At 36.1% G+C, this 23412-nt stretch overlaps 1 protein-coding gene across 1 annotated transcript in view; it reads right to left on the reverse strand.

The window, feature by feature from the left end:
• LOC150091133 (metallo-beta-lactamase domain-containing protein 1) overlaps window positions 1–22378 on the reverse strand; it is a 75466-nt gene extending 53088 nt beyond the window's left edge. The window contains exons 1-2 of the mRNA XM_090382180.1: window positions 22365–22378; window positions 8317–8482 (exon numbers count right to left, since the gene is read on the reverse strand). Coding sequence (XP_090238306.1) covers window positions 8317–8476 — 160 coding nt within the window. The 5' untranslated portion in view covers window positions 8477–8482; window positions 22365–22378. The remainder of the gene's footprint in view (window positions 1–8316; window positions 8483–22364) is intronic.
• Between the last annotated feature and the right edge of the window lie 1034 nt (window positions 22379–23412).

The following is a 23412-nucleotide window of genomic DNA, read 5'->3' on the forward strand; positions in this document are numbered from 1 at the left end:
TGTACTAAATTTTTCTACATTTATTTCATTATTATTTATTTTTATTATTTTTTTTTTTACTCAATACAGTAATCTAAGTACAGAGTGGTCAGCTCCATCATATTTCAACAAACTTTACTCTTTTTTTTTTTTCTTTTTACATAAATTTGAATTAAGAATGCAATGTGAAAAAAGAGAAAAATTCAAGTCAGCATATATTCCAAAGATGTTAGCTCCCAACTCAGACATGATATAGTGATAACATCACAATGCATTGAATTCTGCTCATATTTTCAATCTTCTAGTACTGATTTAAGGTGTTCAGCATGAATAGAAATGTAAACAAAGTATCAGAAATTGGTGCTCCATACATTCACCTATTTAAGATATGCAATTTCCAGTTTATCACTATCTCTTTATTATTATTTGTAAATGACAACAAATATTTATTTCTAAATTCACAAAGGATCAAGTCTGTTATTTGATAAACCTAAAAATGAGTTTTGACTTATCCTTAGCTGCCAAAATAATATCATATTATTCATAATCATATTTGATACAGGCACAACAGTGCTGACCACTAAGCAAGTGACTTAATTCAATAACTTGAGTCATCAATAATCTGATGCCACTTAACAATCTTTGTGCAGTTATCAACAGCTGATATACCAGTGCTTCAGGTACAAAAAATAACCACATCAAAATCACCACTGCAAGCTTCAAAATCTATAAACAAATCTGTTTGGTAGAAATTTCATTATATTTTATTCTGACACATCTTGTTCAAATAGAAAATCCTAGAGCATCTAGCATTACTGAAGTAGAAGCATATTTAATCAGCCTTTTGTGACATAAAGAGCCACTAAATTAGTAAAAAGAAAACAAAACCATTTATCTCAAGCTTTTTGAATTAGTCCAAAGCAGAACTGGCATAATGGCAAATTCAGTTCCAGTTACATTTGCAACTTGGTGTAATTTTTTTTGAAAGAGATACAGGAAATCACTGAAAAGCATTGCAGGTGCACAAGTGATAAAGTGTCTAAAATTATGTTTCTCAATCTGAATTGAAAATGAAATTTCAACTTTTTTTTTAACTTTTAGAATCTTTTTATTGCTTACGTTCTTTAATGTCAGTAGTATTTATTATCTATGCACTTTTAAAATACAATCATCCAATAAATCCACAAAGGTCTTGCTGGTGTGTGAGTGACTAAGTTACAAGTTCCAGTCTTTTATGATATCTTCATAATTTAATGTGTAATTTTGTTAGAATGTTTTGCATTTTTGTGTTTTACATTTCTATTTTACTTCTTCGTGTATTAATTATACTGTATGAAGAAGTAAAATACAAAACACTGTATTCTCCTGTAATAAAAAATAAATGTGTGAATAATGGGAAAAAATTAATAAAATAAACATGGAATCAAATTCACAGGCCGATATGATTGACTTGAATGTAATATAAAACAGTGAAATGCAACCTGCCTGGAGTTATCAGTTTGCTTGAATTGTTTTGAATGCTCTTTGCAATTCAAAAATTCTCTTCCTTGCAGAGTTCATTAATGTGTCTTTTTATGAGCATTAGCATATTAGCATAATGCACCTGATGCCTTCACCATGTCTGTCCATTTATCTGCATGTAATAACTTGACTCTCACTGGACAGTTTTTTGTGAAATTTTATATTTTGGTCTTTTAAAAAGATTTGCCAAATTTCATTAAAATCAGATCAACAGAAATGCAGGAAAAAATAATAAAATAATATTATTTTATTATTTTTTCCATCCTTTTTAATAACTCAACTCCCAGTGGATCAATTTTAACAAAACTTTTTATACTTGAGCCTTTTACATTTTTCAAGCCAACCCAAAATTTCATTCAAATCAGACCAATAGAAATCTGACAATTATTATTTCTTTGTCCATCAGTCTGCATGTACGAACTAGAATCCCAGCGATTGGATTTTCATGAAATTTTATATTTCACCCTGTTAGAATGATTTGTCAATCCTTTCCAAAATTTCATTAAAATAGGAAAAATAAAATTCCAGCAATTATAATTTATTCTTTTTTCAAAGTGACACTTCGGTTTTCACAGAATAACCATGTGAAAACATTTGACAGATTTCATGCTTTCTTGTAACCAGTGCTTTTTTTGTAAAAAAAATAGGTGCTGGTACTGATTCTTTACTATCAGGAAAAATTGAAAATTAAAAAGATATGAAAAGTACTCTAAATTTTTTTTTCTGATATTGTTACTTTAGTAGTAATGTTTTTAGAATAAGAACAAGTTAAGTATATTAACACAGTTTATTAAGCATAAATTTATTATTCAAGTTTATAAAAAAATAAGTAAAATGTGAGTAAAATAAGTAAAAAATAATAACATAAGTAAAAATAATTTCATAATAAAGTTTTTGTAGAATATTCTTAATAAAAGTTTTGAATATTTTCAATTTTACTTTTACATGCAACAAGATATGAAAAATGTAACACACTAAAGAAATCTAACTTTGAATTTTTTTTAATATGGCCACTATAGGGGAAAAGGTTGGACACCACTGCAGTAGAAGGTGGGCCAGAGCCCATTAGGAATACACCTTGATCTGCTCACTCTTGACTAGTACGACTCCTCCGTATGTGGGACAGGTAGTCGGATAGGTTTTATCAGGTACCACTAAGTTGTAGAATGCTTTAGCTCTCTTAATTCGCGCAGCAGCACTAATTGCCTAAATTGCCTGAAGGCCAGAAATGCAAAAAGTGCGTACCGAGTTAATTCTCTCCTAATCCGTTCACTATATGAAAATTTTCTTCGCTCAACGGAAAGTATTTTAAATGTAACTTAACTTCCAAGGGGCATTCAAAATAATTAAACAGAGGTCCGACTGAGTAATTTAGAATTATAAAAATGGTATACAGTTTTATATAGAAAATATCTTAACAATAGACAGTAAAAAAAATGCAAATTTAGTTAAATAATTTTAAGCTTATTTGAATAGTAGGTAAACGTGGGAAAAAAATTTACGGAATATTACAAATTTCGAAGTGCACTGCATCCAAATGTCACACATCACTGTTAATAAAGGTGCCGGTATGCCGTACCATTGCGTACTGTCCCAATAAAAGCACTGTATATATATATATATAAAATAAAAGAATGATAGTATTAAGAAGCTAAGTAATCACGGAGAGCGAAGAGTAACAGTACGAAAAGGAAGATAACGTTGATTATGGATCAGGGACACTGCATTAGCAAAACATACCCTACAGCCATAATGTGTATGTGTATGTGTATATATATATATATATATACACATACACATTATATATTATATACACATACACATACACATTATATATTATATACACATACACATACACATACACATATATATGTATATATACATATATATATATATATATATATATAGTATGTAGAAAGTGTGAAGAAGATTTTTGTTTAATCCTATTGAATCTACGGTATATGGTATACGGTATACGCCAGAAGTGATCTTGACTAAATGGATAAGGAATGTAGCGATATATGTGTGAATGTAAGAAATGAAAAGGTTACCAAAATAAGATTACGTTGCAGTGTTTTTCACAATTTCAGTGTCTTCATTAGAGGCCATCCACCGAAATTATGAGAAAGACAGCAATGCTCTTGCTTCTGTTTCCGACATGATCTGTATGCTATGGTGCACATGTGCTGTAGACACGTGTTAAGAATGAAAATTTGAAAATTTTGAAATTTTGCGGCAAGAATAAGGTCTAATAAATTGTGAAAATAAATGAAATTATATTACGTACGGCATACAGATCATGGATGAGCTTACAGAAGCAAGTAAAAAGAATTGAAAAAGCTAAAGTAATGATATCGGAATGTAGGAATAGGCAAGACGAAAGGAACTTACCGTTACCTTGTAAGACTGGAAAATGACCAAATGACCAAGATGGCAGCATGCCAGTATATTTATGTATAGGTACACTAGCGGTTCATAGCGTTAGAAAATGATGTAAAAAAAAAAAAAAATTGCATGGTACAGTGTCGGTAGGCTAGTTGGATGTATAAATTGAAATGCAATGTGTGATGATGAACGCTGTTAAATACATGGGGCCCAAACTGCCCAGGATAGTTAAGAGATATAATGGCTTACAAAGTAGCAGTGAAAAGCAGCTAAACTTTGTTAAGGCAAAAAATTGATTGGGTAAAGAAAGAGGGTAGTATCCCGCATATTGCGTTCGATAAACTAATGACTCACAGGACATAAGAAATAGGAGCAAGTAAAGCAGAAAGGTGAATGAAGTTGAGGTAAGTAGTTGGGCGCGGGTAGTTCAGGGTTGCAAACCCGTTCCTATAGTTAGGACCCTGAACGAAGATCTGGGAATGAGTACATCATGTATTTAAGGTCAGTTGTGTGAGTGAGAAAAATATGACAAGGGTTTTGTCTATTCTGTAGTGCAAGATTGTGTTGTCTATTATTATGGCACAGATCCAGTATGGCTTGTGGGTTGGGGTCTGTAGTACGACCTCGGGTTCACATTTGTAATACAGTACTTTCTTTGATCAACTGGCATTTCCTCGCTAGCTTCTGATGTATTATCCTGCCTACCTAGTCATGTCTACAAGCGTAACCCACCTGGGAGATCACCCAGTATCCTGTGGTGATGTGCCGGATCCTTTCTGAGGCCAAGAGGTATCACCGGTATGTGTCATTTGTCACTGTAGGCTCTTTGGCAATGTATTTTCTATAGTTCCTGGTGTTAATTACTTGGTATTGGATGGCGAAAGTGAATCCTCGGGGAAGAGTGTCCCAATTGTGAGACATGCTGTAAGCCATTTTATCTATGTGGTCTTGATGGAGATCAATGTAGTGTCTGCCATGGAGTGTCTTCTTTGCCCATCTTTCTAGCTTCATTTGTTCCTTCTGGGTGGGACTCCTTGCTTAGGTTGAGTGGGGAGTGCCGCTTACCTATTTTCCTTATAGCCTGGTAGAGTGGCGCTGTGTTTTTCTGGAGGTAATCCTTCAGGTTCGTTATCACTTTTTTCTGTTGCTTAATGAGGTCTATCAAGCCCCTTTCTCATTCTTTCCATGTTATTGTCAGTCTCTCCATGGCCACCTTCGGGTTGCATTGGCAGTCCTTAGTCGTCACTGTACTTGTCTTTTTCATGCCGCCCTCCAGCCCAATGTTAGTCCAATCTATGATCCCAAAGGAATATGCCAGCATGTTAATGGCTTTTATTGTGTTCCTTGGCTTCTGAGTCTCTTGTATTTGTTTGGTCAGGCAGGCCTCGATTTCCTTGGGCCTAATTGCTGAGACTGCATCATCCCTGGGTATTTTTAGGTCTCTTACTCTTTCATCGCTACAATCTCTTTACCAGTCTGCAGCTGGTGATTTTATTTTTAAAAAAACCTTTTCTCCTTTATGCGATTTTTCCTTCCTGTGACAGGTACTGGTACCTAGTGTATGGGGTGGTTGGTTGTCTCCGGTTACTATTATTATTGTTACTGTTGGTCAAGAAACTCTTTTACTATCCTACAGGTGTTCAGGATCACAGCTTTCTGGAGTTCTATGTAAGTGTTCTCTGGGAAGCCCATTGTTGCCAGGTTCTTATGGAGGCTCTTTAGCACCATGCTGGTGGTGGACACGATGATCAGATGGTCATTACTTGTTCCATATACCACTTAAGACTTCAAGTCTTAGGTCTGAGTACGTCCTGATCTTTTCCTTGTGTGTTGTCTATGTCGATCAGATAACTAGCCATTTCCTTGTCAATGCATGTTATGTGTGGGATCGTTTTGTCTGTTATAATGGCATAGTCTCAGTATAGTCTATGAGTTGAAGTCTCTAGTACGACCTGAAACTGGTATATAATACAGTAAACTTTCTTTTATCAGCTGGTACTTTTGTGCTAACTCCTGGTATATTATCCTGGTTGTGTCCACGAGTGTCCTAGCTCCTAGTGTATTATCCTGGTTGTGTTCGTGAGTGTACTCCGTCTGAGCAATAAAACTGCATCCTGTGGTGATGTGCTAGATTGTTTCTGGGGCCAGGTGGCATCGTCAACATGTATCATCTGTTACTCTGGGGTCTTTAGTGAAGTATTTCAATTAATTCCTAGTGTTGATTACCTAGTCTCGGATAGCAAGCATGAATCCTTTGGTTGCAGAGAAGAGTCTTCCATTTGTGAGCCAAGCATTGGAAGCCATCTTATCTATGTAGTCTTGATGGAGGTCACTATATTATCTGCCACGGAATGTCTTCTTCGCCCATCTTTCTGTCTTAGTTCCTCTGTCTGTGTGAGTGTGGTCTCCTTGTGGAGGTTGAATATTGTGTACCATTTGTCTATCTTTCTTATGGCTTGGTAGACTGGTGCTATGTTTTCCTAAAAGTAATCATGCAGGTTGTTAATCACCGCCTTCTCTTGTTCAACGAAGTCAGTCAATCCCCTCCCTTCTTCTTTAGGGGCTACGATCAGTCTCTCAATGGCTATGGAGATCTCAATGGCTTCGGGTGGTGTTGGCGGCTCTTAGTCATCATTATCCTGGTTGATCTCATAATCTCCTCTAGCTCAGTGTTGGTCCAATCTATGATCCCAAAGGAGTATGTTAATACTGAAACTGTGTAAGTGTTTATGCCTGTGACCAACCATGTTCCTCCCATTCAACTTTGATTTTAGCAGGCTTCTCAGTCTCTGATGGTATTTCTCAGTAAGGTGGGCCTTGATCTCCTTGTGTTCTAACTGGTGGACCTGCAACATCCCCAGATATTTGTGTCTCTTCCTCTATCACAGCTTCAAACTCTTCACCAGTCTTCAGCTGGTAGTTTCATTTGACTGAATGTCGTTGATGCAATCCACAGGTCTTACATTTGTCAATGCCAAATTGCATCTTGATGTCAGTGCTGAACTTTTGGTGATCCGAAGTAACTGTTAGAGTTGATTCTCAGTTGCAGCATAGAATTTGATGTCATCCATGTATATCTCTTCTTTTAGGGTATTGTTATTAACTGCAGCGTCAATGGTCAATTGTTCCTTGCATCCTCTGCTCATCTGCTTACATCCCTTCTACTGCTCAGCCATGATGTTCTGGCTCTCCAAATGGTCTGAAATCTTCTTAGTTATGCAGCTGGTCAGGATCTTGTACATTGTTGGGAGACAGGTGATTGGTCTGCACTTTGCTGGGTTTGTGGTGTTTTTGTCCTTTTTTAGCCTTCAGGTAGGTGATTCCTTGAGTCAGAGACTGGGATTGTGTCAGGGTGCATTATTATCTGGGTGAACTGCTCCACTACATGCCCGTGTGTGGGGCAGCTGAATTTCTTGTAGCAGTATATGTGGACATTATCTATTCCTGGATTCACAATTGTACTGATTGACTGTTGTACTTCTTCCTCCCAAATCTCCCATTCTATCATCTCTTGTATGTTTTTGGTTTTCTTCCCATCTAGGGCTATCCAGGGGCAGAGCCATTGTAGTTAACTTTGCTGCTCCACAGGTTTTCCCAGAACCCCTCAAGCACCTTCTGATTGGGGGATTCATTGCCTTCCTTCTCCTTTTGTCTGATTTTCCTGTATAAGGCTCTCTGGTTTTCATTTATTATTATTATTATTATTGGTTTTTCTAGTTTTTGTTCAATATTTTTATAACCAAGTTTAGAAAATCACAAATAATAGAACACCATTTTATATTCACTTACAAATTAATTTTCTATGATTAAAACAAAAAAGGTGTCACGCAGATACTACGTAAATATATTTGTTCCGGTTAGGTCATGAATGATTGAGGGTTAAGTTTCAATTCTACACATCAACTAAATTATATGTTGTTCCCACAAGTATATCTACAGTTATATCTCAGAGATAGAGAGAGATAACTGTACAGGTTTAGCAACTTTAAAAACACTTGTTAAGATATAATAGAATTTACAACAGAATTGGATTAACTGAAAATGAAAAGTGAAATTTCAATGTAAGTATAGAAGAAATATTATACTAAAATACTAAAACTGCTTTATACTAAAATACTAAAAATACTAATATGTGGTTCGAGAATTAATTAACATAAATACAAGTAAGAAATTTTATTAATCACATTTTGAAAATGTATATGTATTTGCATATGAAAAATAAGAAAAGTTTCAGTGCCATTCAAAGTAATAAACTATTAATTTTCAATAAACTAATTATTAAAAATTAAATTTTTAAAAACTTGAACTGGTTGGTTTATTATGTTAACCAGTTCTGTAATTAACCTACTTTCCTTGCAGGTTAATTACATTGCTAGTTTTCAGCCATCCATATAATTGAGGTATTAATAAAGAAACATATATGTTACTCACTGTTTAGAAGTTCATCTCCATCCCAAGCAGAAAGTGTATCAACTAATAAATTAACTCTTGTTCCTGTTACAAGAGTACAGGTTCCATTTGCTACTACTGATTTCAAATCATCAGTCATCCTGGAATATCCACTTTTCAGAACTTCTACACTGTATGTCATATTCAACTGAAGTTATAAAAGATGAAAGGTTATTTATAAAAGCTATTCATTAAAATAAAAAAGTACTGCACAGGTGAACCTCCGAAATCCAGCAACCCTGGGGTATGAACCTTACCAAACCTTAAAATTTCCCAGATTTCAGATGGTCATACCAAAAAGTCAGACCAGAAAGAGAAAAATACTGCATTTATATACTGCAACTTACTACATAAGAGTATCTGATATCAAGAAAAAGGTAACTTAGAATACACAGAAAATTATTATATTGTATAATAAATGAAAAAAATTATTTCCACTCCCAAAATATACTATATAGTTAATGCACAGAAAAATTTTCAGTCGCTTCCTTGAAGTATCACTGTCAAATTGTTTAACAATACTTTTTCCACAATAGATAATGACCAGTGTTTATGTTTTGAAACTCCACAATGCTAAGGGTTTGAGTCTTGCTTTTCTTTGCAGCTTTCTTACTTTTAATTTGCAGCATATGGACAGATACATATGGATATGCCAATATTACTAACAAATGCAATTGAAATGTTCAGCAAGTGAGTTAGATCAGCTTAATGCTTCATGTATGAATCACAAAATTAAGAAATTCTAAGTAATCTATCACTAGTGTTCAGTGGAGTGCAGTACATTTTTATGACTGTCAGGCACTAATACTAATTGAATGTGCCCTACACATTCAATTAGTATTAGTACTGGCATCTGCCTCCATACAACACTAAGCCAAAGTTTATTCCAATAATTGGTTACTCTTTAGCTGAATGTGAATTTCTACACATCTATTCTACAACCATTCTTTTCCAATTTAAATTTATGGCCCCTTATGTTTTATCTCAGAAAGGGTAAAGATACCACCAGCATTTAGTTTACTTAACCCCTTTAAAGCTTATATACTTCAATTAGGTCACCATGCAGATGCCTAGTTTCTAGATACTGAAATTTACAGAACTCCGGTCATTCTTGGTAATAATATTGTTTTGTGCCACAAACTAATCATGTTGCTTTTCTCTGCATCCTTTCCAATAGATCTATGTCTTTCATAAAATGAAGTTTCCAAGCCTGTGTGCAATATTCCAGATGTGGCCTAACCAATACAATGGGATAATCACCTCTTTGTCCCTGCTGACAAAGTTCCAGTATATCACTAACAGAATTCATGAACTGTTCTTGCAAATTATTTTCACTACTCAGAGAATTTCATGTTGGCCAGTATGATTACCCCTTGAAAAATTGTAATTTTTCAGCTCATCGGCTGAGTTTATCTAGATCCTCCTGAAATGCCATACCTGGATTACTATCATTAACCAATGTACCCACCTTCATATCATCAGCATACTTAGATATCAGATTTGAAATACATACATCATTAATAAGCAGTAAGGGATACACAGTAACCCCTGTGGAATCCCACTTATCACATTAGTCCATGAAGGTCAGTGTCCACTATATAACCATTTTTAATCATTTATGACCACCATTTACTAAAATGGTGGTAATAAATACTTTAATTTACTATAAGTACTTTACTAAAATCTAAGTATAGGATATCAAAATTATTCTTTGCATCCAGTTCTTCTGTAACAACTTTTTAGGCAGAGGACTGGGTCAAAAATTCTTACTGAGGAAAACTTGTAGTGACCTCATACTAGTGTTTATGGCCAAAATCACACTGGCCTCTGACCCACCAGGATTTCCCCAGTAAGTCTTATGGCCAGTCCGCCTCTGCTTTTAGGTAGCAAATCAAATTGGTGAGGCATGATCTCCCTTTAACATGTCCATGCTATGACTGTTTTATGTTCCCACTCCTATCAACATTATATTATCTTGAATTACTTCTTTTACTACTAATTCCATTATTTTCCCTGGCACAGAGATTTAACTTACAGGTTTATAGTTGCCAACTTTACCCTTTGAACCACCCTTGTGAATAGGATGATATATTTGCAAATCTCCACTCTGCAGGTACCTCTGAATCTAAGGATGCTCTCCTTATGGTGGATAAAATTCTGACTCTGCTTGATGAATGGTGAACCTGAGAACTAAATTTACCAATTCCTGATTTTCTCACTTTCCTAAAATCAGCTGGAAAATGGGTGTTTGCATAATGGACTGCCAGATTTGGGAGGTTCAACTATATTACATAAAAATGTAAATATAAATAACAATAAATTCTACACATATACAAATGAATGGATATACAAAGGGTACTAGGAAAGTTTTTCAATATGACGCAACAATGAATCACAGGAAGCTGCATGTTGAGACATGTTCATACGTGCATAGTAGCCGCCGCGCCAAGTCGATGGGCTCAGTTATTCATTAGTAGTGAGAGTGTAAAGTGCTTGCGATGGCATCGTGGTCACGAAATGAGATAAGGACAGTTTTGCGGTATAATTCCATGCGTGGTTTAACCATAGACCAGTGCTTAGAAGAAATGACTCTTGCACTAGATGATGATTGCCCACATCGTACAACGATATTCAGGTGGTATAGAGAATTTCAAAGGGGAAATTTCACTCTGGAGGATTCTGAGAGGCCAGGAAGGCCACGAACGTCAGTTACGGAGGAAAACGTTACTGCTGTGAGGAAAATGCTTGACGAAAACAGGTGAGTGACCTACCAACAGATAGAGGATACTTTGGGCCTAAATGCACCAGCAATTCGTTCGATTCTGCAAGATCATTTGCACGTGAAGAAACTTTGTTCTCTCTGGGTGCCGCATCAACTGACTGAAGAGCAGATGACACGACGTGTGACTTGGTGCCGGGAGATGTTAAAAAAGTTTGATAAGGGACAATCTCGGTATGTGAACAACATCGTGACAGGTGACGAGACTTGGCTGTACTATTACGATCTGCCGACCAAGGCTCGAAACAAAGTTTGGGTCTTTGATGATGACGACACACCCGTAATTGTCAGAAAATCCCGATCTGTAAAGAAGAAAATGATAGCTGTATTTTTCAAATCGAGTGGAATTGTGGAACATGTCGTTTTGGACATGCAGAAGACAGTCACAGCTAAGTGGTATACTGAACAATGGCTTCCTAAAGTCATTGGATCTATAAAGAACCTGCGGCCAAAGTCAAGAATGGACACCTGGTACCTCCATCACGATAATGCTGCAGCTCACCGCGCCAAAGCCTGCACCGAATATTTGACCACGACAGGACTGAAACTTCTCGAGCACCTTCCCTACAGTCCAGACCTTGCTCCCTGCGACTTTGCACTGTTCCCACATGTGAAAATGAAGCTAAAAGGGAGGCGGTTTTCCAGTGATGAGGACCTTCTACGGGCTTGGGACAACGAGTGTGCTTTACTCCCTAGTGAAACTTGGCAGAACTGGTTTAAAGATTGGTTTCGGAGGATGGAGAGGTGTATTGAATCTAGAGGAAATTACTTTGAAAAAATTAAATAAACAAAGCTGTATTGCAAAACTTTCCTAGTACCCTTTGTATGTTACCATATTTTGGTTTCCCATAGTAAGAAATTAAGATGCAATACTACAGGACAAATTACTTTAACACTACATGATATGCAAGAAAGCGATAAATCTCTCTACCATGGACAAAATGCGACCATAGTAGAGAGATTTGCAAGTTCAAATCCTGTTTTGAACATCAATTTCAATTTGCCATTGCAAAGGGAAGGTCTCAAATAGCTTTATAATCTATCCTTCAGTTTTAGAATAGAAAAATGCATGGCCCACTGTTAATTTCAATGTTTTCACTGCATTTGCTACCAGCCTTCTTCTGGAGAAAAAATATGTTATATGCATAAAGAATTGAAGCATAGTTAATGAAGTTAATAAACAAACAGGCAAAACAGGAGTTACTAAATAAAACAGAGTAGAGAAATTATCATTATAAGCAGTGACTGACACTTTCATATTACATTGCAGATTTTTCTTTATAATAAAGAATCATTAAAATGAAAAATCATCACAAAGCTCAATTATGGCTGAGGAATATGAGGATGGCATAAAAAACGAGGCAGTGTTAGGTGGGTCGGAAAACTGCTAGCTTGGGGGGAGACAAAGACGAATAGATTAACAGTAGCCACTGGCAGAGGTGAAAGAGATTCTTGCACTGCTTCTATTGGAATGAGCAGAAGCCTGAAAAACAAGATTCAGGATATTTCAGAGACTGCTGGGAGCCACTGCGGTACAAGTAAACACATTGGTTTTGTGTTAGGGTAGCTAAGAATAGAAACAGGTGCAGGTATACTTGCGTGTACACCAATGCTAGGAGTTTAGTAAATAAATTTGATGAATTTGAGGTATTGCTCAAAACATCAAAGGCAGATATTGTTGGGATATCAGAGACGTGGTGTCACACAGATATAAGGAATGCAGAACTGGAATTTGGGGAGTACAACGTCTACAGAAAGGATAGACAGGATAGGAAGGGGGGAGGGGTTATGCTATTAGTTAAGAAACACATAAAAACCAAGGAAGTGAAGCCAGTCGACATCGCTGGACAGTGAAGTGTTGAGTCAATTTGGTGTGACATAAGCATTGGGAGATCAAAATTGAGAGTAGGAGTGCGCTATAGGCCTAATGACTCTGATGAGTATAATAAGAAACTGTACAGGGAAATAGAGTGGGCCAGTAAATCAGAGAGTCTTATAATGGGAGATTTTAATTTCCCAGATATTGACTGGAATTTGGGGGCTGGTCACTCACACACTAGCAGGGCTTTTGTGGATTTATTGGATGATTGTTTTCTACATCAGCATGTTCGGGAGGCAACTAGAGGGAGTAATACTCTTGATTTGATTATCAGCAGTGATTCTTAATGCATTAAGAATCTGCAGATAAATGAACCACTAGGTGGCAGTGATCACAGTGTGCTGAAGTGGGATTTACTCAAAGAGGTAACTACCATTAGGGGTAAAGGGAAGGGTTATTGCTTCCGTAAAGGCAACTACGATGGACTGACACAGTATTTAAATTTTATACAGTGGGACCAACTGATGATGTTACCAACAGCAAATTCAAAATGGGAAGCATTCAAAGAACTTATCTTGGAAGCTACTAGGCTTTACATAACAACTAAGAAATATTGTTAAAGTTTTAGGCCAAAATGGATGTCAAATGAATTAATAAGGCATATGGCAGAGAAGAAAAATGCATGGGATACTTAAAAATTAACACATGACACAGAAGCCTATGATAGATACAAGTTGATATGAAACCAAGTTACAAAGGAGGTTAGGCAGGCGAAGGAAGATTACGAGAAATCCTTGGCAAGGGATGCAAAGAAAAACAGCAAAAAGTTCTTTACTTATGTAAACTCTAGAAGGAAGGGGATGAATCAGATTGGTCCACTTGATATTGATGGGTCAACTGTTGATGATCCTGCTCAGGTAGCTAACAAACTAAATGAATATTTTGCATCGACATTCACACATGAGGAGTTATTCAGCGAGGGGAATGCCAGAGGTGTATTCAACTCTAGCAGTAAGCTACAGAATCTTGAAATAACTGGGAGTAAAGTGGAGGAGAAACTGTTGAAGATAAACACAAGAAAGGCACCCGGGGTGGATGGGATCTATCCAGTTATATTAAAGGAGGCAGCAAAGGAAGTAAGCAAACCCTTAGCCATAATTATGAGAGCTTCCTTGGACTCAGGGGAGGTACCCATAGACTGGAAATATGCAAATGTGACCCCAATTCACAAAGGAGGATCAAAGGCTGACACAAGTAATTATAGACCTGTGAGCTTAACTTCTGTTCCAGGAAAATTAATGGAGGCACTGGTTAAAGAAGCACTGCAGGATCATTTAGACAGGACTTCAGTTATAGCTCGGACACAGCATGGTTTTGTTAAGGGGAAGTCTTGCCTGACCAATTTGATTGGATACTATGATGCAGTCACAAAAGAACTGGATGCAGGGAATAGCTTTGATATTATATACTTGGATCTTAGAAAGGCTTTTGATACTGTTGCACATGGAAGACTGCTACACAACTTGGAGCAGTGTGACATTGGAGGCAAATTTCTGCTATGGATAAAGGGGTGGTTGAGGGGGAGAAGACAGAGAGTGGTAATCAATGGACACTGCTCATCGTGGACTAATGTTATTAGTGGAGTCCCTCAGGGCTCAGTGTTGGGTCCATTATTGTTTTCTGTATTTATAAATGATATTGATGATGGCATATCAAGCTTAATGTCCAAGTTTGCAGACGATACAAAGGTTGGCAGGGTTGTCAAGGACACTACTGACACTATGCTGCTGCAACAGGATCTGGAAAGGTTGAGCAGATGGGCTGAGAGGTGGCAAATGAAGTTTAACATTGACAAATGTAAAGTACTACACATGGGAAACAGCAACCCCAGAGCAACGTATCAACTCTGTGGTACTACACTGACAGTGGTAGAGAATGAAAGGGACTTGGGGGTGGTTGTGCAGGCAGATATGAAGTTCTCTGAGCAGTGCAGACGGGCTGCAAGAGTAGCTCATGGAGTACTGTCAATGATATATAAGAATTTTTCTAGCAGGGATAAGGAGGTGATTATTCCCTTGTATAAGGCAATGGTCAGACCCCACTTAGAGTACTGTATACAGGCCTGGAGGCCTCATTTCAAGAAAGATGTACAGTTAATGGAACGAGTACAGAGAAGGGCAACAAGAGTAGCGAATGGAACAAAGGGGTGCTCTTACGAAGAAAGGCTTAAGTTTTGCAAATTACAGTGTCTGGAGACTAGGCACTAGCGAGGTGATCTGATAGAGGTGTATAAAGCCTTGAATGGTTTGAGCATGCTCAATGCTGATGGGATTCTCCCTCTTGCTCAGAATAATCACTTGAGAGGGCATAAATTCAAATTGAGGAAAGACAGATGTGGGAGAGACGTGCGGAAATTTGCCTTTAGCCAGCGGGTGGTTGGCTGGTGGAACAGACTTCCATCCCTTGTCATGGAAGTTGATAGATAGCCTAAATAAGTTTAAGGCTCAGCTGGATAGGTATTTCGAACGAACAGAGGTGTGAAGTGGAAGTAGTAATTTTTTTATTTATTTATTTATTTATTTTATTTTATTTATTTTATTTTTTTTTTTGGCTGATGCTGCATAAGCTTGCTTTCTTGCATCAAATGCCTCTACTAATGCTAATGCTAATTAACCTCACTGTATATCTGGTTAACAAACTAATGACCAATATAAATACTATAAGATACCAGTCAGTTTCTAGCATTCTTCTCAAATTTATTTATTATTCCATAACTTGGCTAATACTCATCATTATATACACAGTGTGTGTGTGTGTGTACACACACACACACACACACACATATATATATATATATATATATATATATATATATATATATATATATATATTATGTAAGGTAAAAGTTAGGCAAAAGTAATAAAAATAAATAAATATGGCTATGTAGCTATCATTTTAAATATCATATTTATTTTAATTATCAGATATATATATATATATATATATATACACAGTTGAACTTCGTTATTACAAAGTTCAAGAGACCTAGATTTTCACGTTTTGTAATACGAGTTTTGTAGTAACGAGGTCCCCCAAAAGTGTCAAAGTTTTACACCCTTTTTATTTTTTGGTACATACTATATATCTAAGAATAATAATAGTAAATAATAATAATATCAAAAATAAATTAATTTAAATTAATAAAATAAAAACAAAAGCCTTGTCTAACAATACAATAATAGGAATAACACATTTTTTTAAAGATTTTATTTTGTTTGTAAGATAAACTAAAAGAAAAGCAATTAACAGAAATGAAAATATTGGATCATATATATTTTGGTATATACAATATTTTAGTAATTTTTTAATAAATTAATCTAATTTAAACAAAGAATCCAATATTCTTTGCACAGTTTTTGTCCTATATGCAATTTTAACTACAGTACATTATCAAATACAATAGTTGTTTCTTTATCAACATTACTGCAGGCCAACACATTCTCTATTATGCTCAATGCATTTTGGACATCTTTTTTTGTATGGCGGTGTGTGTGTGTGTGCTTCTTCACTTTCACTGGTAACAAAAACATCATCGTTTTCTTTGTTCACAGCAGCTCTTCTGGTGTTGGTGTTGTTGTGGTAGCAACTTCATCATCTACTATCACAAACTCTTCAAATTCACAAACAAAATCCTCCATTCCTCAATGTTACTGTCACATTCGTCTGCTGGACCATGTTTTTCAATGATATTCTCTCCAAAGACACTCTTTCTGAAGCAGTTGATTATTATACTTGATGCATTACTGTCCCAAGCAATAACAATATTACAGATAGCATCCAAAATTAACCCCAGGGTCTCACATCTGGTGAGTATGGGCTTGGAACACCCAGGGTCCTGAGCTGGATATCATCATTCTTCTCTTTCTTGGTGATTCCCTTCTACTTCTGACTCTGTCTTCTCTCTCTATCTCAGAAATCTCTCTCTCTCATTCAGAAATTTTTTTTTTTTTGGCAGGTGCAGCATAAGCCTCAGGCTTCCTTGCACCATATAGCTAATAATAATAATAATAATAAAAACCTCTGAGCAGTGCAGACAGGCTGCAGGTAGCTCATGGTGTCTTGTCAATGATATACAGGAATTTTTCTAGCAGGGATAAGGAGGTGATTATTCCCTTGTATAAGGCAATGGTCAGGCCACAGCTTGAGTACTGTATACAGGTCTGGAGGCCTCATTTCAAGAATAATGTAGAGTTGCTGGAACGAGTACAGAGAAGGGCAACAAGATTAGTGAATGGAACAAAGGGTTGCTCTTACGAAGAAAGGCTTAAGTTTTGCAAATTACAGTGTCTGGAAACTAGGCACCGGCGAGGTGATCTGATAGAGGTGTATTGTAAGATGTAAAATCTTACAAATATAATATTTTTTGTGGAGGAGGGAGATTTATTTAAAGTAAAACTTATAATATGGCAATATGGGGGAGCGAACCTTACAGCCAAGGGATTAAATTAGACAACGTCTATACAAGGGGAGCGGTAAGTGAAAAGCTATTAGCAACCCGGGTAAACTCGACTCCCAGCTCACACAGGCAAACCAGAACAATAGAAACCAGTAGCAACTGCTATTAGTAGAAGGGTCAACTCTGGTAAACAATAGCGCGGTGGACCATGTGTTGTCGGGACATTTCTTTAATCGGTGACACCTGAAGAGGATAATAAGGTGGTAAAAACGGAACAAATTGGGGATTAGTTAAAGTCTGTCTGGCTGGCAGTGATGGCAAGTTTTATAGATCGTGAGAAATTAGTCTGCTACAGTATAACTATAAGCTGCTGACTTCAAAGGTACTGACAGCCTGAGAAAGTTTACAAATTTCTTAAAATAAGAAGTTAGATCGAGCAACAAGGAATCAGCTTGAGAAAATAAAACGGGAAAATAAGAAGAGAGTGGAAGTTGATAAAATGAGTAAGATTGGTTAAACTGAAAACTAGGGTGGATTTGACATAGGTAGGCGGTACAAAAATTGAGATGAACAAAAAGAGAGAACCAGAGTGGAAGGGAGAGAGGGGACACAGAGTTGAGAATTTGGGAGTGTTTTGGGAAGATGAGTTAGAGACAGATCCCCGAGTTGAGTTATGTGGGTGTTTATGGAAATGAGTTAGGAGGGAGACGAAGTTGAGATTCTTGTCGGTGCTTGTGAAAATGAGATAGGAGACAGATCCCAGAGTTGAATTATGTGGGTGTTTAGGAAAATGGGTTAATGGGATTCTAAGTTGAGTTTTTGTTGGTGCTAGGGAAAATGAAATAGTCAGCGGACACAGCAGTCGAGATTTTCGTCGAGATAAGTAAAATGAGTTAGTAACATGGACAGTTGAGGGTTCTGTTGTGGTAGGAAATATGTGTCAGTTAACAGTTGAGTGTTTGGTTGTGGTGGGAAAAGAGAAGGGTAGCGCCCTGGGAAGTTTTATTCTTAAAAAAGTTCTTAATAGGTGGAGCGGAAAAACGAGGGTAGCACCCTATGAGTTTTTCCTTGTGATAAGTTTTAATAAAGTGGAGTGGAGAAGGAGTTAGTGTGAGATGCCCTATGAGTTTTCCTTGTGATAGGTTTTAATAAGGTGGAGAGAAAGGGAGCGAAATCTGTAGAACCAGTAGATCCCCAGAAGGTACCCCGAGAGCCAGGAAAGCTTGGAACCTCCCCGGAAAAGAAAGAAAAAAGATAGAAGTAGGTGAGATATTATTAAGTACTGTAAGTTAACAAGGACTGTTAGTGAAACAGTATAGCGATTAATTAATGAAAAACAGAGATAGCACTAGAAGTAACTTGATAGATAAATTATCTCTTAAGTAAATTATATATATACTAACAGAGTTTAATTAATTCAAGAAGGTTATTGTAAAATGCAAGAGAAACGAAAGATAAGTAATAGATTAGCATTAGCATTAGCATTAGTAGAGGCATTTGATGCAAGAAAGCAAGCTTATGCAGCATCAGCCAAAAAAAAAAAAAAAAAAAAAAAAAGTAACATAAATAAATAAAAATAACCACTTCCACTTCACCCCTCTGTTCGTTCGAAATACCTGTCCAGCTGAGCCTTAAACTTATTTAGGCTATCAACTTCCACGACAAGGGATGGAAGTCTGTTCCACCCACCAACCACCCGCTGGCTAAAGGCAAATTTCCGCACATCTATCCTACATCTGTCTTTCCTCAATTTGAATTTATGCCCTCTCAGGTGATTTTTCTGAGCTAGAGGAAGAATCCCATCAGCATTGAGCATGCTCAAACCATTCAAGGCTTTGTACACCTCTATCAGATCACCCCGCTGGTGCCTAGTTTCAACAACAATTAAATTGTTGTTCAAATGATTATAATATGTTAGAAGGATAATTGAACTATATAAAAAACCTTGAATGTTTTAAGGACAGATAATTGAATCCTATGAGAAGTTTTGATTATGTTTTAGGGATAGGTAATTGAATATAGTTTGTATTAATGAAGAATTGTTGGTCCAACTGAAAGACTAATAAAAAACAGAGACTAGGAAATTTAAGATTGGTCTTCAGTGTGTTGAAACAGAATGGCGAGAACACAGAGTATAATGATGAAAATAGCATATTGATTGTTAATATAAGAATAATATATGCAAGGTATCCTTGACTTAATCTTGTATGCATATTACATACAAGAGTAGTTAATGATCACTGTCAAGCTGAGCTTCTTCAGAGAGACCTAGATAGACTTCAAGAATGGTCAGAAAAATGGCAGCTGTGCTTTAATCCAACAAAGTGTAAGGTATTACACCTGGGAAACAGTAATCCCAAAAAAACTTATTCACTTGGTGGAGTTCAACTAAACCCAGTACTGGAGGAAAGGGACTTGGGTGTTACGATACGGTCAGACATGAAATTCTCTGAGCATTGTAAACAGGTTGCAAGGAAGGCCCATGGTGTCCTATCGATGATCTATCGAACTTTTTCAAGTAGAGATAGGGACGTGATAATCCCATTATATAAGGCTTATGTTAGACCACACTTGGAATACTACGTTCAAGTATGGAGACTGCATCTAAAGAAAGACATTGAGCTTCTTGAAAGGGTGCAAAGAAGGGTAACTCGCCTGGTGAGATCGGCAAAAGGGTGTCCTTATGAAGAAAGACTTTGAATATGTGGGTTGCAGAGTTTGGAAACTAGACACCTTAGAGGAGATTTGATTGAGGTGTTTAAGGCTCTGAGAGGCATCAGTAAAATGAATGAGGACAAAATTTTCAAGATTATAAATGATGCTAGAACTAGGGGACATAAATTCAAGTTACGGGGGGGAAATGTTTAGATTGGACTGCAGGAAGTTTTATTTTAGCCAGCGAGTTATAAATTACTGGCAGAGGCCGACAGTTTGGGGAAATTCAAAGGTCATCTGGATATTACTTTCGGGTAAGGGAAGCGCATAGGATGATAGGTTTAATTTCCTTTTTATTTTATTTTTTTTATTTACTAATTATTATTATTTAGTTATTTATTTTATTTATTTTTATTTTTATTTTTTTTTGTTTTTATCATCGTTTTGTTCGGATTTTTTTTTTTTTTTTTTTTTTGGCTGGTGCAGCATAAGCCATAGGTTTTCTTGCACCATGCGGCCGTTACTAATACTAATACTAATACATGTTTTTTATTCAATTGTATATTTTGTTGTATATATATATATATATATGTAAATAAACTTTGTTGTTTGTTAATTTGTGAGTTTATTCCTGAACACTCAGCCTTTCCGAAAGGAATTATAATTAATTGAGCAGTTCCCACGAATCTGGAATTCTCCTGTAAAGCAAAGTCAGATGTGTACGTGGGGGTGTAAGGAATAGAGGTCTATAGTTATAAGGGAACAGAACAAATAAGGAATAAATAAATAAATACTAAATATATAAACAATCATCATCCTTGTTTTCCACCCCCCACAGTATTAAATGGTTTGAGCATGCTCAATACCGATGGGATTCTTCCTCTTGCTCAGAATAATCACCTGAGAGGGCATAAATTCAAATTGAGGAAAGACCGATGTAGGATAGATGTGCGGAAATTTGCCTTTAGCCAGCAGGTAGTTGGTTGGTGGAACAGACTTCCATCCCTTGTTGTGGAAGTTAATAGCCTAAATAAATTTAAGGCTCAACTGGACAAGGATTTCGAACAAACGGAGGGGTGAAATGGGAGTGGGTTTTTTTTTTTTTTTTGGCTGATGCTGCATGAGCTTGCTTTCTTGCATCATATGCCTCTACTAATGCTAATGCTAAAGACATCCTAATTTGGCTGCAAATTGTTCCCTCCTATGTTGTGGATCAAGTGTCTTATCAGGTGGGCTCTATATGCTCTTTTGAGGTTATAATGCCTTGATCCAGTGGTTGCATCAAACTGGTGGTATTGGGAGGTAAAAACAACAGCTGTATATTTGTCAACTTAAATGTCTTGGCAGAATGCATTGTGCAATGATCTAGAATCATCGAAATATTCCTTTTATTAATGAAGCCATTCTTCTGTTCACTTTTGATAAGAAAGACTGAAAAATTTTGACAGTAAGCCAAGCACTTCTATTGGCCTCATAATCACAGGGAAGTTGGTTACCTTCTTTAAAACATCTTGGCTTGGAAAACTTACCAATCACAAGTGGCCGTAGTTTTGCACTGCATCTGAATTGCAGCATAACAGAACAGTGAATCTTTGTTTACTCAATTTTCCACCAAGTCTCTTCTCGAACAGCAAATGTTTTGTTTAGCAGCAAATTATAAAATAAACCTGTCAGCAAATTATAAAATAAATCTGTCTAAAAATATCCTTTGCCTCATATTTTTCAAGACTGGACCATACACAACATGACCAGTCTGTATCCTTTTCTTTGTTGACTAATCCAGACTCACCGCAAACATTTTGTGAAACCAAGTTTTTTCTGTTTTTAAATCTTTGGACCCAGCCATTGCTGCATTTAAAGTCATTAATTCCATATTGCTGAGCTAGATAATTTGCCCTTTCTTGCAAAATCAGACCTGATATTGGCAAACTAGATGCATGCATTTGTTCATACTACTCGAAAAGTTTTGTTTCATTTTGTTCTCATGTTTTACACCATAAATTCGTGTCGCGCACTTCAAGTTTTTTTTTTTTTTTTGTTTTGTTTTTTCAGTATTGTAGGTAAAGTAAGTAAAAGGATGTTTTATTCCTTTGCAATATACAAAAAAGACATCAGCTCAGATAAAATGGCACAAAAATTATATTACTGTATATTATAAATCAACAGGGATTACCTTTATTTTAGATATAGGAAGCTTCTCAGATATAAGAAGCTTCCTATATCTAAAATAAACGTAATCCCTGTTGATTTATAATATAATAGAATATAGGAATTATTGAGCATTTAATAGCTCTCAATTATCAAATTACTGTATACTGTACCAAAAGACTTTGAACTAGCGTAACAATTGTAATTGACCTTAATCCCGTGGAAAGCGAGGGAGCGTATGTAAACAACTTAGAAAAACTGTTTTTATACTTTTGTTAATTTAACAGCTCATCCTTCACAAGGATGTTTTTCAGAGAGCACTTACGTTGTAGCTACCATAAAGTGGTTTTGTTTACATAAAAGTAATTTCTCACAAGTCAGTGCCATCCTTCGGGAAGCAGGGAAACGGGTGGCCAGAGGCAATAATAGGGGAAATAATCGAACAGTTTTGCCAAGCAGTGGTGTATTAGGGCCGGAACGACGTTCCGGTATTTTTTTCTAAATGTTTGTTGTTTAATACTACACAGTCCACCATTAGAATTATGAAATCCAAATATTTACGTGCGAACTTGCTTGCGCTCTCACCGTTCCGCTATTGACCAACAAACAAAAAGGGCAATCACACAAGAACACCTAATCCACAGAGTTCTTACTACTCTGTGACGCATTCGATCCTGTATGGGAATTTCTATGATTCTTCTAAACATTATTTTTTATATTATTTTGGAGTTTTTGTTTTCGTTTTTTTTATTTTCTGATTTTTTAAATTTTTTTCTTTCTTTTTTACTTTTGAAATTTTTATTTAATACAGTAGTTATAAATAAATACTGAACAAATATTCTAATCTATGACTTATTTATTTTTGCAAATGAAAAAAGCGTAGGTAACTATTTGTAGCTAATCGACGAGCGCTTCTGGTAATATTTTTTTTAGCAATACACCTCTGATGCCAAGAGTGTATTAAACATACAAAATAACAATATTTATTTCTTACAGGGTGAAAACAAACTTTGCAATACATATTAATCGAATCTTGTAATAAACGAATATATTATTATTATTATTATTATTATTATTATTATTAGCCATATGGCAAAAGGAAGCCTGAGGCTTATGATGCAAAAGCCAAAAAAAAAACATTTTTAGCCAAAAAAAAAAAACATTTTTTTTAACCCTGAGAGAGAGAACAAGGGTCAGAAGAAGAAGGAAATCACCAAGAAA

Source organism: Mastigoproctus giganteus, chromosome 1 (assembly GCF_048544385.1).
Source record: "Mastigoproctus giganteus isolate SK-2022 chromosome 1, ASM4854438v1, whole genome shotgun sequence".
NCBI classification, from domain to species: Eukaryota; Metazoa; Arthropoda; class Arachnida; order Uropygi; family Thelyphonidae; genus Mastigoproctus; species Mastigoproctus giganteus.